The sequence below is a fragment of the Vigna unguiculata genome, chromosome 1 (assembly GCF_004118075.2).
Source record: "Vigna unguiculata cultivar IT97K-499-35 chromosome 1, ASM411807v1, whole genome shotgun sequence".
Taxonomy (NCBI): domain Eukaryota; kingdom Viridiplantae; phylum Streptophyta; class Magnoliopsida; order Fabales; family Fabaceae; genus Vigna; species Vigna unguiculata.
The window spans coordinates 7,243,704-7,260,091 of NC_040279.1; the positions used below are offsets into that span (position 1 = coordinate 7,243,704).

The window sequence follows — 16,388 nt, forward strand, 5'->3', positions numbered from 1 at the left end:
TGGAGGACTTTATGCGTCACAAGCCGGCTAAATTCACTGGGAAAGCCACCCCAGATGAGGCTGACGCATGGCTTCGTGAATGTGAGAAGATATTCAGAGTGATAGAGTGCACAGAGGCGCAAAAGCTCAATTTTGCCACCTTCCTGTTAGTGACCAAAGCCGAGTACTGGTGGATGAGCATGCAGCAATAGATGATAAACAGAGCTGAAGAGGTGACTTGGGCTAACTTCAGGACGAGGTTCCTGGAGAAGTATTTCCCTGATAGCGCTAAACATGAGCGCGAGGTAGAGTTTCTCACCCTACAGTAGGGAAGTCTGTTAGTGCAGGACTATGTGGAGAGGTTTGAGTACCTCTCGAGATTCTACTCGCAGACAGTGACGGAGGAGTGGCGCTGTAGAAAGTTTGAGGGCGGCCTCAAACATGAGCTGAGGCATTTTATTGTGCCACTGAGGGTGCGAGAGTTTCCAATCTTGGTTGAGCAAGCCTAAAGTGTAGAACAGTTGGAGATGGGACCCAGCTGGGTCAACCGCACACAGAAGAATAGTGCTGAGGGAAGATTCCAGAAGAAGCCCTATAGTAGACCAGTTGCGTCTTTATGGAAACCGAGGTGCTATAATTGTGGGGGTGAACATCTGCAGCGAGATTGTACTAGACCCACCCGCAGCGGAGGCAATGGCATGGGCACTCGTAAGTGCTATGCCTGTGATCAGCCAGGACACTTTGCCAACAGATGTCCTAATAGGAAGACTGCTCCAGCATCACGACCTCAGCCATCCTCATCTGACAGGCCGAGAGCCGCAGGCCGGGTTTTTGCCATGACCAGCACAGAGGCCACCCAGTCAGGTAATCTGATTCTGGATCATTATTTACTTTTTGGTAACAGTGTGTTAGTGCTATTCAATTCAAGAGCTTCGCACTCCTTCATATCTCATGATTGCGTGAAGAAATTGGGGTTGTCTACTCGTGACCTTGGATGCGAGTTGATAGTCTTGACACTCGTATCTGTACAGGTTTCAACAAATGTAGCCTGTGTTGGATGCTTGATGGAGGTAGAGGACAGACGCTTCAAAATGAATCTAGTTTGCTTGCCCTTGGAGGGATTGAAGGTCATACTGGGAATGGGCTGGCTGTCTATCAACCACGTGGTGCTTGATTGTGGACGGCGCAGAATTGTATTCCCAGAAACAGAGGGGATAGAGTTGGTGACGTCTGGAGAGGCAGTGAAAGAGATGAAGAGGGGATCGACTTGTTTTGTGATAGTGACCCAAGAGAAGAAAATGAGTATAGAACAGCAGATCAGTAAGATACCGGTAGTGGATGAATATGCCGACGTATTTCCAGACGAGATACCTGAGTTACCACCCAGCCGGGATATAGATTTCTCAATTGATCTAATCCTTGGAGCGGGTCCAGTGTCGGCAGCGCCATACAGAATGGCACCGGCTGAACTAGCAGAGTTGAAGAATTAGATAGAAGACCTGCTAGAGAAGAAATTCATCCGACCCAGCGCTTCACCATGGGAAGCCCCAGTGTTATTAGTGAAGAAGAAAGACGGTAGTTCTCGACTGTGCGTCGATTATCGGCAGCTGAACAAGTTGACGATAAAGAACAAATACCCACTGCCGAGAATTGATGATTTGCTTGATCAGCTCAGAGGGGCAGGAGTATTCTCCAAGATTGACTTGAGGTCTGACTATCATCAGATCTTAGTCAAGCCAGAGGACGTCCAGAAGACAGCCTTTAGATCGAGATATGGACATTACGAATATGTCGTGATGCCCTTTGGAGTGACCAACGCTCCAGCTGTCTTCATGGATTATATGAATCGCATCTTCAGACCATATCTGGACAAATTCGTGGTGGTGTTTATAGATGATATTCTTATCTACTCTCGGACTAGGGAGGAGCATGCTGGCCATCTAAGAATTGTGCTGGAGGTATTGAGGGAACATCAGTTGTACGGTAAACTGTCCAAATGTGAATTCTGGCTGGACGAGGTGCAGTTTCTGGGGCATGTAATTTCTTCGCATGGTATATCAGTGGACCCGAGTAAAATTGAGACAGTGTTGAAATGGGAGAGACCTCAAACTGTAACAGAAGTCAGAAGCTTCTTGGGATTGGCTGGGTACTACAGGAGGTTTGTGGAAGGGTTTTCTAAATTGGTGAGTCCATTAACTCAACTCACTAGGAAGGATCAGCCCTTCTCATGGACTGATAAATGTGAGGAATGCTTCGAAGAGATGAAAAGGAGGTTGACTACCGCTCCGATTTTAATTATTCCAGATACTAGTAAGATGTTTGAGGTATACTGCGATGCATCCTACCAGGGTTTGGGTTGTGTACTAATGCAGGAGAAGAGGCCGGTAGCTTATGCCTCTAGACAATTAAAGGTGCACGAGAAAAACTACCCTACCCACGATTTGGAGTTGGCTGCTGTAGTGTTTGCTCTTAAAACATGGAGACACTATTTGTATGACTCCCAATTTCAGGTGTTTAGTGATCATAAAAGCCTGAAATATCTGTTCGATCAGAAGGAGCTAAATATGAGACAGCGGCGTTGGATGGAGTATCTCAAGGATTACGATTTTGAGTTGCTTTACCACCCTGGTAAAGCTAATGTGGTTGCGGACGCCTTGAGTCAGAAACGGATGCACATCTCAGCTATGATGGTGAAGGAGTTGGAGTTAATCGAGAAGCTCAGGGATATGAACCTGGGTATACAGCTGAGTGGGGATTGCATCAGATGCGGTGTGCTTACATTGACTAGTGACGTACTGGGGACTATACGAGATCAACAGAAGGATGATGTTGAGTTACAACAATTTGTGAGTTGGATAGGGACTGAGAAGGGGAAAGACTACATGATTGGGACAAATGGTATCCTAAGGTTCAGAGACCGAGTTTGTGTGCCTGGAGATTGGAGACTGAGGAAACAGATTCTGGAAGAGGGCCATAAAAGTCGTCTTAGCATACACCCAAGTATGACTAAGATGTATCACGATTTGAAACAATCTTTCTGGTGGAATGGGATGAAGACTGACATTGCCGACTTCGTGGCATCGTGCTTGGTATGTCAAAAGGCCAAGATTAAACACCAGCGACCAGGGGGTACACTTGAGTCGTTGGATATTCCTCAGTGGAAATGGGATAGTATAGTCATGGACTTCGTCACTCATTTGCCGAAGTCTGCGAAGGGGCACGACTCAATCTGGGTAATAGTGGACAGGTTGACAAAGTGTGCTCATTTCCTTGCTATTAATTAGAAGTGGTCAATGGAAAAATTGGCTGAGTTATACGTGAGGGAAGTGGTCAGGTTGCACGGTGTGCTGGCCAATATAGTGTCAGATAGAGATCCGAGATTCACGTCTCGTTTTTGGCAGTCCTTACAGGCAGCGTTGGGGACTCAGTTGAGGATGAGTTCTGCATACCATCCTCAGACTGATGGGCAGTCAGAGCGTACCATTCAGTGTTGAGGGCTTGTGTATTAGATCATATGGGTAGTTGGAGTGAGATGCTTCCCCTAGTGGAATTCACATACAACAACAGTTATCACACTAGCATTGGTATGGCTCCATATGAGGCATTGTATGGATGGTGGTGTAGGACGCCATTGTGTTGGAACCAGGATGGGGAATCAGTAGTGTTAGATCCCGAGTTTTTACAGCAAACCTCTGAGAAGGTTAGGACAATCCAGGAGAGAATGAGGGCTACACAGAGCAGACAGAAGTCATATGCAGATAGGAGGAGGCGCCCTCTAGAGTTCGAGGCTGGGGATCATGTATTCCTCAGGGTAACACCGACGGCTGGTATTGGGATGGCCATCAAATCGAGGAAGCTAACTCCGAGATTTGTTGGGCCTTATCAGATTCTGAGGAGAATTGGCGTTGCAGCTTATGAGATTGCCTTGCCACCACATCTGACGAATCTGCATAACGTGTTCCACGTTTCCCAGTTGAGGAAATATGTTGCAGATCCGTCGCACGTACTGGAGTCAGATGATATTCAGATTCGAGAGGATTTGACGGTGAACACTGGACCAGTGCGAATTCTAGACTCACAGGTGAAACAGCTGCGGGAGAAGGAAATTAAGACTGTGAAGGTGTTGTGGGATGAGACTACTCAGGAGATGACCTGGGAGATGGAGGATCGCATGAAGCAATCTTATCCGCACTTATTTCCTGGTAAGTCTTATTTTCGAGGACGAAAATCTTTAAAGGGGAGTGTAATGTAAGACCCAGGAAAATTAAATAGTTATTTAATTAATTATTTAATTAGGAAGGGTAGCGAGAACATTTAAAGCAATAAATGTGAGGGACTATGACGTGGAAAAGTACTAGCTCAAGTGGTTGAGAGTACTTTTATTGTGTTTGAGGACTTGGATTCTAGTCCTATGTGTGTCACTTGGATGTTATTTAAATTATGCATTTTTATGTAATTATATATTGAATGCGTGGTGTGATGATAAATTCCTAGACTTGTGGGAGTTATCATGAAATATGGATTGGTTGAATGGTTTGGCCTTGGTTGGGTATCTGCATGAGTGTGGGTTCAAACCTTGGTGAGAACTAAATAATTTCTTTTTGCCAAATTTTCCTTTTGCATGAATGTGAAAGGGCTAGAAACTTAGCAGCCAAAGGAGAGGTAACCTAAGGGCTGGAAAACAGAGGGTTAATTGAACATTGGACTAGCATTGGTGTAATTCTTAATTAAAAATTCGTGTAAGGCACTAAAAGGGTAATAAGTGAGAGTGATTGTGAGAGAGAAGGTCATAAGAAGAGAAAGAGTGCACTGTAAATTCGTACTCACCATAAGCAAGGGTTTTTCAGAGTTTTGGGGGCTGATTGAGAAGTGGTGGGGCTGAAATCACCAAGGATTGGACTGGAAACAAAGGCTAAGAAGGTTTTGTGAGGGGATAGGCATACATATTCGAATTTGGCAAGGAATCCAGGTAAGGGGAGTTGTTTTCGATGCTTTAGATACCTATACATTGTATTGTGCTTTGGTGATTGAAACTACCGCCAGGCGGCTCATCAAAGATGAGCAACTGTTCTTATGTTGGGTTGAATCGCCTGGCGGCGATGAGTTCCTGCCAGGCGGCGCGACGCTGTTCGAGTTCTGGTTGATGATTTTGATGTTGTTTTGGGTGAATGTAACCAATTGCTGAGGTTCAGTGATTGTATACATATATATCTATAATATTTTATCGTTCCGAATTGATATGTTGGAATGCTTGTGAATTTATTGGATTTTCGTGTATGGGTAGTTTGGGTGGAAACCTAGGAATGAATGTAAATCTTGGGTGGTATGGGCTAATTAGGATGTAATTGGAAACATGGAATGCGAATAAAATGATATTGGTCAGAACGAGTGGTAAAAATGTTGTGAATGAATATGTGGTGGTGGTCGTGGGAGAAGAGTAGGGAGTTGAGATCTCGGAGTATGTAGGGAAAATGCGAGATGAGGTCTGTATCTGATATGCCGCCTGGCGGCTCCATGCTGGCCGCCAGGCGATGGCGTGTAGCAGTCCAGGTGGGATGCTGTGCTATGGATAGTGCGAGAGGAGGAAGGAATACGTGGTGATGGAGTAGTTGGTACAGTGAAAACTAGAGAATTTATGAGTAAGGGGTTGGGGAAGCGGAGTAGCTTGAGTGGAGGATATTTAGGTGGAAAAGTGGTAGATTTTACATATATACCTATAGTGAGTCGAAGGGAAGGGCGAAATTATAAGGTATTGATGTCCAATAGGAAGTGAAAGCTTGGTCAGTTCAGTGTGTTAAGAAATTGGATGCTAGCAAGTTCATAGGAGGAATGGAATCGTTATGGTATGATATTATTCTTGTTACTTGAACAAAAGTGATTAGATGGATTAATCATTATTTTTAGTATAGGTACTTGATTATGTGTACTAATGGATGGATTAACCACAAAGAGCCGTTGATATGAGAGTCCCTATTTGGTCATGAAAATGAGTTATCCAGTAAATTAGACTAACTAAGGTACCACAAAGTAGGAAGGTGTTGTTCTGGTATGGAGCCTGGCGATACACTGATACCCGTCAGGCGATGGATGTAATAGGAGAGCGCTTAGTACTGAGGTGCACCTGGCGGCACGTCGAGCTCCGCCAGGCGGTTACGAGGAAACAGGGGGCACTGGAACAACGCTGGCGCCTGGCGGTGGGTGAATACCGCCAGGCGGTCTGAGGCAATTTTGCCTGGCGGCGCGTGGGCAGGGCCAGGCGAAAATACTGTTCTTCTTTACTTTCTTGGTGTGTTGTTCAATTAACGATGATACTTTGCTTGGATCGGGAGATGCTGTGCCATGAGCGGGTAGGTTCATGGATGGCGAATGACATGTGATGATATGAGCGGGGAGGTTCATATCCAGTTACTCTCACGTGGGGATACGAGCGAGGTAGGTTCGTATGTTCCGTGCTCACGTTGAGAGATGCCACGTGCGGGGAGGTACGGGGCTGGTGGATCACATGTGTTGGACTACGGGCGGGTAGGTCCGTAGAGCAGGACTACGAGCGGGGAGGTTCGTAGAGACATGACCACGAGCGGGCAGGTTCGTGTGAGCATCATGTTCCCGAGTCCAAGGCTAACCAGTTGTGTGTTTTGAAGGCTACAAAGCCTTGGGGTTAAGGTCTTAGCCAAGAAATAAGTAGAATTGATAAGTTGGGTATATGAGGTTATCTTGTATTTTATATATCTGTTATTCTATTTTCACAGCTCACCCTTTCTTGTTTGTGTGTTTGTGTATGGCGATGATCGTGTGATTCGTTGCACGGGAGCAGATGTTGGCACAGGTGATGCTGAGGATGTCCAGGCGACAGAGTGAGGGCCAGCAGTGGGATTAGAGCTAGGATTTTACTCCTGTGTATTTTATGTTTTAAATACAAGACTTGGGAACTTATAACATTATATGGATTTAGTTATGAATTTTGGCGCGCTAGTTTAATGAATTTAAATTTTCCCGCATTGGGATTTTTATCGAGATAACTATTATTATAATTATTTTTATTTATTTATTTTAAGTAATATTCCCTAGGGATGTTACAAAATGTATGAGAATTTGAGTGCATGTACTCTGCTATTTTATGTATTTTCGTATTTTTTGTAATTTTCCATAAATCGCATGGCAGGTGATGAATCACCGCCAAGTGACTCATCTTGTTTCTAGGTAATTGGGAGTTCTAGAGACAGAATCGCTTGGCGACACGGGCTTAACCACCAGGTGACGCATGTTGGTGTACCTAGTTTTCTGGGTTTTATGAAGGGCTTGGCAGTGATGAATACCCGTCAGGCGACGCGAGCCATTTTTGGCTCGATTTTGATGTTTCTCAGGTTCTAGGAGGTTTCTAATCGGGGAGAAATCGCGTTCTAATCTTTATGGATGATTAAATATCATATTTCATTGGAAATTCGTGGAATTGAGGTTTAATTGACAAGAAAATTGCATGAAGGTTGTCTTAGGATTGATGATTTGGGGATTTTGAAAATGACACTAATCTAAATGGAAAATGTGAATGAATTCGGGTATTTGAAATGTTAGAGAATGAATTGTAATCCTAAAAGATGGAATCGTATCTTATAGAGTCATAAATTGGTTGAACTCAGAGTTGTTGTGAATGGGCTGAGGCTCGCATGTGCAAATAAGAATGTTGGGGTTCCTGGAGCAACAAGAACCGCCTAGCGACACCCAATTGGCCGCCAGGCGCCATACCAGTGATGCGTGGCGCTTTGATTCACAAAAAACGCTATTTTTTTGTATTTTTCGCGGAACAAGAACTGCCCAACGGTAATATAGTCCCGCCAGGCGCCACCTTCCTCACTTTTGGGCGATAGGCGCTAACTTTGTTTTTCTAGTTTGCGCAGTTTTCGTAAAACTGCATTTCCCAGTTCGTTAACCGTCCAATTTAGGTGAAATTTTGACAAGTGGTCCATAACATGTAGTTCTTCACTGTGAATGGTGGAGATTTGATGTGGAGGATAGTAGGTAGAGATATATGTCACGCATGATTGGTTGTTTGAATTCCCTAATAGTATGATTACTAATGGATGATTAAGTGTTCAAGTGATGGTATGGCCTTGATTGGTGAATGTATATATATATATATATATATATATATATATATAAATATATAGATGTGTGATTGATGAGTATATTTTTGGTAGTGCTTGCTAAGACATGGTTAATATATGAACTTATATATTACCTCGAATGTATGATGTTATAAGTGTGTGAAAAAGGCTACTATTGATGATATCACTATGACCGAGTGTTGCATGATCATGACGGGTTTTGGGGAAGTATAGGAACATGATAATCATACCTTAAAAGTAATGGAAATTGTGAGGGCATGCAGAATAAGTATTTAGCTTTGATTGTGTCTTATGTGAGGTATGTGAATTGTAAGCATGCAAAGGGTTGAGAAAATGAGAAGGGGAAAATAAAGTGTGTGTTGGAATTGATTTAAGAGGTAAGTATATATGAATTACAAGAGAGAGGAATGTGTGCTTATACTTGAAAGATGCATATGTGTTGTGATGTTGTAATTTGGAATATATGAATGTGTATGTTGATTTCTGGATGTTTGAGAATTGAATGAGTGAATGCTAGAAAATGAATTACAGTACCTAAAACCAGTAGTATCAAATTACTGGTGTGGTGCCTGGTGGTGTAGAGTGGACCGCTAGACAATAGTAGGAAACATGGATGTCTTCTGAGTTATGGTGCCCTGCGGTGATGTGGAACCGCCAGGCAGTCTGCACTGCCATTTTGCCTAACGGTGCTTAGGCTGCGCTAGATCATGGTGTAGTGGCAGGGTGCGTTGTGATATGTTTTGCATGGCTTGTTGTGTTGGTCCTGGTCTGGGATATTCTTGATGTTGTCATGAACGGGTAGGTTCATGATTGGTGATGAACACGTGATGATATGAGCGGGGAGGTTCATATCATGTTACTCTCATGTGGGGATACGAGTGAGGTAGGTTTGTATGTTTCGTGCTCACACTTGAGAGATGCTGTGAGCGGGGAGGTTCGTAGCTGGTGGATCACATGTGTTAAACTATAGGCAGAAAGGTCTGTAGAGTTGGACTACGAGCAGGGAGGTTTGTATAGTTTGACCACGAATAGGCAGGTTCGTGGAAGCATTGGAATCTTTAAGAACAGCTTGAGTATGTACCTTGTATAGCGTAGTATGCTTTTCTTGTTTTTTTATCATGTTGTGATGTGAGATTTGGATCAGGGGATGTTGTGCCATGAGCGGATAGGTTCATGGATGGTGATGAACACGTGATGATATGAGCGATGAGGTTCATATCATGTTACTCTCGTTTGGGGATATGAGTGAGGTAGGTTCGTATGTTCCGTGCTCACACTTGAGAGATGCTGCGTGCGAGGAGGTACGTAGCTGGTGGATCACGTGTGTTGGACTATGGGCGGGTAGGTCCGTAGAGTAGGACTACGAGCAAGGAGGTTCGTAGAGCAAGACTATGAGCGGGAAGGTTCATAAAGGCAGGACCACGAGCAGGCAAGTTCGTACGAGCATCATAAACTCTGAATCCGAGGCTAACTATTTGTGTGTGGTAAAGGTTGAAAAGCCTTGGGGATTAAAGTCTTGGCCAATAATTAACTAGAATAAAATAGATGGGTGTATCTTGATTTTTTTTTATTAACTTATATGTTAACTGTTTATGAGCTCACCCTATCTACTTGTGTTTGGCGATGATCGTGTAATGCGTTACACGGGAGCAAATGATGTTGCAGGTGGTGCTAATGAGGCATAGCATCGGAGAGAGGGTTAGCTGGGAAAAGCTTTTACTGGAGTTTTATCATTATTGTTTTTTATGAACTTTGTAAACAATGTTTTATGGATTTGTGAATTTGGATACTGTATTGGAGTTTCATAAATTATGGATTTTTTGGATAACTTCCGATTAATAAATGTTTTAAAATTTCCCGTGTTTTTGGGAAGCAAAGTATAATAAATGAGGTTTTCATCATATTTCTTAATTTATATTACTTAAATTAGTACTATCCGACCAAGATGTTACAACATTCACCTTCACGTTCAATAACATCTCCCAAAATACCAACTCCACCTTCACATTCAATACCATCTACTATAACAGGAACACTTTGATTTAGAGCTTGAGGTTCACCCTCAACACAATCACCTAAAACACGTGATCCACCCTCCTCCTGTGTGTCAGGTTCATCCGGATAATACTCCAACATTTCAATGACTTGGGGTTCAGACAATCAGTGTTCCACAAATAAATGAACTTTACCATTCAGTCTTGCGATATTAGCCATATGCAACGCACCATTGTCATCACACAGAAGCTGCAATCTATCATCTAATATTGAAGAACCTCCAACTAAGAACCATAATTTATTCTCTCCAACATACCTGAGCCCTTTTATCACGCTTAAAACAACAAAGTAGCTCCACATGTCTAGGTCGAACGATAACATAGTACTTTCCCCATATTTGTACCGCAACTTCCCATCACTTATGAATTTACCTCCATGGTGAAAAACCACCTCAAATTCCTCGTCCATCACGCAAACACGTATACAGATAGATACATAAACCTATATATTAATCAAATATCGACAAAAAAATATGAAACATATTAAATACAAAACACACAGAAAAAGACACTACAACAACACTTTAAACATGGGGGACCACAATGCAAAAGCATTTACACATTGTGGGCCAAAAAAACATATTTAAACACCGACAAATCATAATCAATACTTTGCTTCCCCCAAAACACACAACACACATAACCAATATTCTGGTTCCCCAAACAACAAACACTAGAACATGCACCCAAAAATTTATTCCCAAATTCCCAAATGCTATAGAGAGAAACTCACCTTCTACCCTTCTATTTAAAGCAAATCGCAATTCAGATGATCGAAAACCTCGAATGCAATTCGATTCCAGCAGCTTCTCCCCCTTCTACTCTCTTTGCTTTGCTTCGCTTCGCATCTCTTCGACAAAAACCCTAGCTCACTAGTTTCCCCCAAATCAATTTGAAAACTATCTCGTCCTCTCCTATTATGCATTTTTCAAATTTAATTTTTAAGACTTAATTATTAATTAATTATGATCAAGCCACGTCAGTAAAACACAACACCTCAGCATGCCCAGTCATTATTCACTTAATAGTCATTGACGGTCGTTAACGGTTATGGCTGAATTGTTGATGTTTTACAAAATTAGGGACCAAATTGAGTCAAATTAAAATTGGGGGACCTACTTGAGAATTTGCTACAAATATGAGGACCTCTAGAATGATTTAACCTAAATAATTTTATCAAATTTACAAGAAAATTCTCATGTAATATAAAAAACTTTAGTAGTGTTGGGACTCAATTCTTTTTTAATATTGATTTTAGATTTAAGTACCATCAAATATTGTTGAATCCTAATTTATAGTTTTAAGACTGCTTTTTGTACGTAACATGAGCACTTTAAGTTGCCTGTGATGTTATTTGTGCTTGCATTACAATCTTTCAAAGCCTTATGAATGATATATTTAAGGAATTTTTGAATAATTTATTTTAGTATTTTTTTTTGTCTTTTATGAAACATTCATTTATAATAGGAATTGGAAATATCACTTGTTGCATTTGAAAATTGTCTTACAAATCCTACAACAAAATCAATTGTATGTTTTCATGTCTAAGTAAGCTCTATAAGTAAGATTCTTATAACCATTGTTTTTTTCACCATGTATGGCATAATGTTTTAATGACTTCGTCACTCATTAGCCTTCATTTCATGATTTATCTATAATTATGGTGGTAGTGCAAATTTTCTAAATTTGGTTGCTTCATTTCTTTACAAGTTGCTTTTAAAAGTAAATTATTTAAAAAGCCTTTTCTAATTTTATGGTCAAATTGTACAATTTTTCAGAATCCATGATCTCATAGAGTTTTGAGTAGTTTTTTTTTTGGTAAAATTTATTTAGACAATATTTTAGAAATGAGTTCCTATTATTATCATCAAATGGATGGACAAACAAAGGTCTTGAACAAAACCTCAGAAATGTACATTTGTTGTTGTTGTTTGATAATCCAAAGAACTAAGTCACCATGCTTCCTTTTATTAACAAATAATTAAACAAATAATACTATTAATAATAAAATTATTATAATAATAATTATTTGAGCAATAATAATACTGATATGTATATGAATAAAAGAATATTGATCAGAGACCAATAATTCTTATAACAATAACAAATAATAGATAAAAAGAATAAAGGAGGTAAATAGTAGTAATAATTTGGGTTGAGGCACACATAGCATTATACTTATAAAGAAAACGCCCTTACTGCACAGGGCAAAACAAAATCATATGCGCTTCTCTCCCAATATACAACATGTCAGATCGATTGAGTGCAGCGAAGGATATCCGAACCTTATGAGCATCAATGTCTTAAAGATAATATAGAGAAGAAAAAAATAACACTTTTGAAAGAACTCTAGTGTTTATTGTGCTTTTTCCCGTTCACCTAGGTAGTATTTATAGATAGAAAAGGGAGACACAAGAGTGAATTGTAATAAAAAAATATAGTCATTAACCCATAAAATTAAGAGTCCAAAAAATATTAGTAATTGTAAGATAATATTTTAATTATTTATTTTTTAAATTATATTAAAATATTTCTAACAATCCCTGCATAATTTAAAAATAAAATAAAACAAAATATATTATCTTTTAAAACAAGATATTGTAGTTCAGCGTAAAGAACCTTTCAGGTTTGAGCCTTACACCTAGTGCTTATAAACTTCCACCAGAGAAAATGCAGAGACTTAATTGTCTTGAGTTACATCCCTTATTACCGGGTTTTAGTAAATAACACATACAATATCGGTGTTCGTTTTAGGTTCTAATCAGGGTGCACGTTACGACCTTGTGCATGTATCTTATTTCATGGGTGTCACTTAGAGACTTGCTCATGTCTCACAATGGCAATCCCACCCCACCATCACACTCACTAGGTAAACTCTCAAATGGTGGTTTATGACTCACACCCCTACAATAATTGTCATTGGATTATTAAGAGGTATTTTATAAAATAAGCATAATAATGCATATACCTCAACCAAATTATTGCCACAATTTATAGTACACCTCGCCATAAGAATGAGACATAAAATTTAATCAAATTAGTTGGTGTACTTTAGTCAAACAATAACTTTGTTGTTACCCATTGAACTTCATTCCATGGGATCGCCATTCATGTGGAGATAGGTGTCCATTGTTGCAACTAATGTGTGGGCCATAATCACATTCCCCTCAACGACTCAAATACTTGTTGATGCATCCTTTGGTGAGCGAATCCGCAATTTTTTTCCTGATCTCACAAAGTCAAGAGAGATGATACCACGAGTAATTAAGTTTCTAATAAATTTTTCTCTCATTCTCATGTGTCAATTTTTCATTAACATTTTCACTTGAAACTTTAAATATAACAATTTGATTGTCACAATGCATTCAAAATAGTCAAAATAGTAATAATTTATGCTTTCATAGTAGATCATAACAAAACGATTTTTTTGAACATATTTCCATGATGATGAACCTCTATCCAAGGTTAAAACATAACCATAACCAGTAGTTGGTTTGTGTCACCAAAATCAATATCCAATTTACATTAAAATATCCTTCGATCATTCAAAAAAATTGGACATATTGCCATAATTGGAAGAAACACAAATAATATTACACTAGATGGCAAAATATTATATTTTCACTCACTTTAGAATATATAACCAATATTTTTTTTTATTAAGAGATATGTTAACCATTGCAAAATAACTCCACACTTTGAAATATTTTAAACGTGATTCTCTTTTGTTTCATAACTCAATAAGTTTTATCACAACCTTTTATGTTCAAAATATGGCAAGCAAAATATAAAGTTTCACTAATATAATGTTAGGCAAGCTAGAACTTTAAGCATAACATTTACTATCAAACAAAAGCATTTTTTTCCCTCTACCATTAGATTACCATTATATGATACCATTATATGAAGATGTTACTTAAGGAATAATATCATGAATTTCACACAAAAACACTCATTTATAAAGACGTATCACCACTTCTCTATTAATTAATTTTGTACCTCAAAATTTTATAATTTAAATGGTCTCTAACCAACTTCTCAATACCATGTCATATATTACAACTTTCAACATCTATAATAATCAACTAAGAACTACTAAATATTTTATTAATAAAGGTACTTAACTCAAACAAAGCATTTACCAACCAAACACATGTCTAGAAATAATAATTTGTTGTCATCATAAACCACTTCATAATCTTGTTGAGCAGCAAGGAAGTTTCTAAATTCAGAAACATGAAAAACTTTTTATTTAAAAAATAATAATTTCTGAAAGATAAATTTAATTTTAGTTGACAACCATCAATTTTTGATATGAAGATTTTTTTTTATCAACACACAGATGATCATAAGCATGATATCAAATAAGTCATTTTAATTTATATTATAAGCAATATTCTTAAGTTCATAAATCAGATAAAAAAATATTTATTATTGGTATTTTTTTTCATATAAATATCAAGATAAACTATTTTTCCTTGAAAATGTATAGTTTCATAACTCAATAGTAGTTTTAGTATGACAAATTATTTTATAATTGTTTTCATAGAAAACTCTTCATACATTCATGATATAGAAAATCTTTGTCAATTGTAAGAGTAGAAGATATTAAATCATAAATTAAGATAATAGAAAAAACATTAGTTTTATACATCACAAAAAATTATTCAATGAGTCAGAATTTTATTTATCCATAATTTCACAATATTGTTACCAATAGAGAAAAAAATTATACACATAAATTTTTAGGCTTAATTGAGACTGATTTAATTATAACTATAACAAACACATCAGTTCATAAAAAGATGCATTCAATCTACTATTCTATATTGTCTTTAATTTTAGAAATGAATACAAATGAGTAATAAAAAAATAAAAATAATTGTTCTTCTCTCTAAGAATGTTAGAAAATTATTAAACAAATAATACTGTTAATAATAAAATTATTATTAGGAGCAATAATAATAATGATATGTATATGAATCAAAGAATATGAATCAAAGACCTAATAATTCTTATAACAATAATAAATAATAGATAAAAAATATAAAGGAGGTAAGGAGTAAAAATAGCCAGCGTTGAGGCACGAATAATGCTATCCTTAAAGAGAAAATGTCCCTGCTGCACAGGGCAAAACAAAATCATATGCGTTTCTCTTCCAAGATACAACAACTCGTCAGATTGATCAAGTAGTGAAATTGATCGAGTGCAACGAAAGATCTCCGAACCTTATGAACACCAATGTCTTGAAGATAATGTAGAGAAGAAAGGAATAACACTTTTGAGAGAACTCTAGTGTTTGTTGTGTCTTTCCCCATGCACCTAACTGGTATTTATAAGTAGAGAAGGGAGACACAAAACTGAATTATAATAAAAAATATAGTCGTTAATCGTAAATAACATTAACCCATAAAGTTAAGAGTCCATAAAATATTAGTAACTGTAGGATAATATTTTAATTATTTATTTTTAAAATTATATTAAAATATTTCCAACCCTTTGTCTCAAAAGATACAATTTGCATTGACCGATTTGATGCTAGTGTATAGTTACATCTAAATAGTCATCTACATAAGGTGAGAAAGTTATTTAAAGAGTATGAAAAAAGAAGAAGGAGAATTAATGTCTTATTAGAGAGTTAGATGACATGAATATGTTATGGGAGTGATAATCCTCTTTCTGAATATTTTTCTCTTCTTAGCTTTGTTCTTATATTAGTTATTAAGATGATTACATCTTTTATTAGAACACAAGAGTTTTCTTATTAAACTCTTTATAGCATAAGTATTCTTATATTTAGGGGCAGATTTTGACCGGTGTAGAGGAGCAAATTACTATCACTAATTCAATAAAAATGAATACATAATTTACTATAATAGTAATTATAAAAGAAATTGCAAGTATCTAAATCTCCTTTGTTCTTTTATATTCTTAAGTTCATCAATAATTTAATTAAAATTAAAATCGTTTGCTATTTTTCTTTCATTGTAAATAATTATATTTCCACTAAGAAATTCATCTTCCATTTTAAATTGCAATCTTGTTTTGATAATCTTCATGGAAGAAAATGATATTTTCGTTGTAGCCATAGAAACAATAGAAAAATAATTTTGAATCTTAAGAAATGACTCATCTAATTGAATCATTAGTATCATGTTTCATAATAGATGAAGAAATTGTTAAATTTGTTTGTGTTCTCATCTTCACGGGTTGCTTCCTTTTTATCACCTCT

General features: G+C 37.9%; 1 protein-coding gene across 1 annotated transcript; it reads left to right on the forward strand.

Moving 5' to 3' along the window:
- Positions 1-506: 506 nt before the first annotated feature.
- Positions 507-1,469, forward strand: LOC114187676. Its single transcript, XM_028075986.1, has one exon. It carries the CDS (start codon positions 507-509, stop codon positions 1,467-1,469), a length of 963 nt encoding a protein of 320 aa, XP_027931787.1.
- The last annotated feature ends 14,919 nt before the right edge of the window (positions 1,470-16,388 follow it).

Coding starts and splice junctions, on each gene's coding strand:
- LOC114187676 (XM_028075986.1), top strand. CDS start 507: ATGGGACCCAGCTGGGTCAACCGCACACAGAAGAATAGTGCTGAGGGA.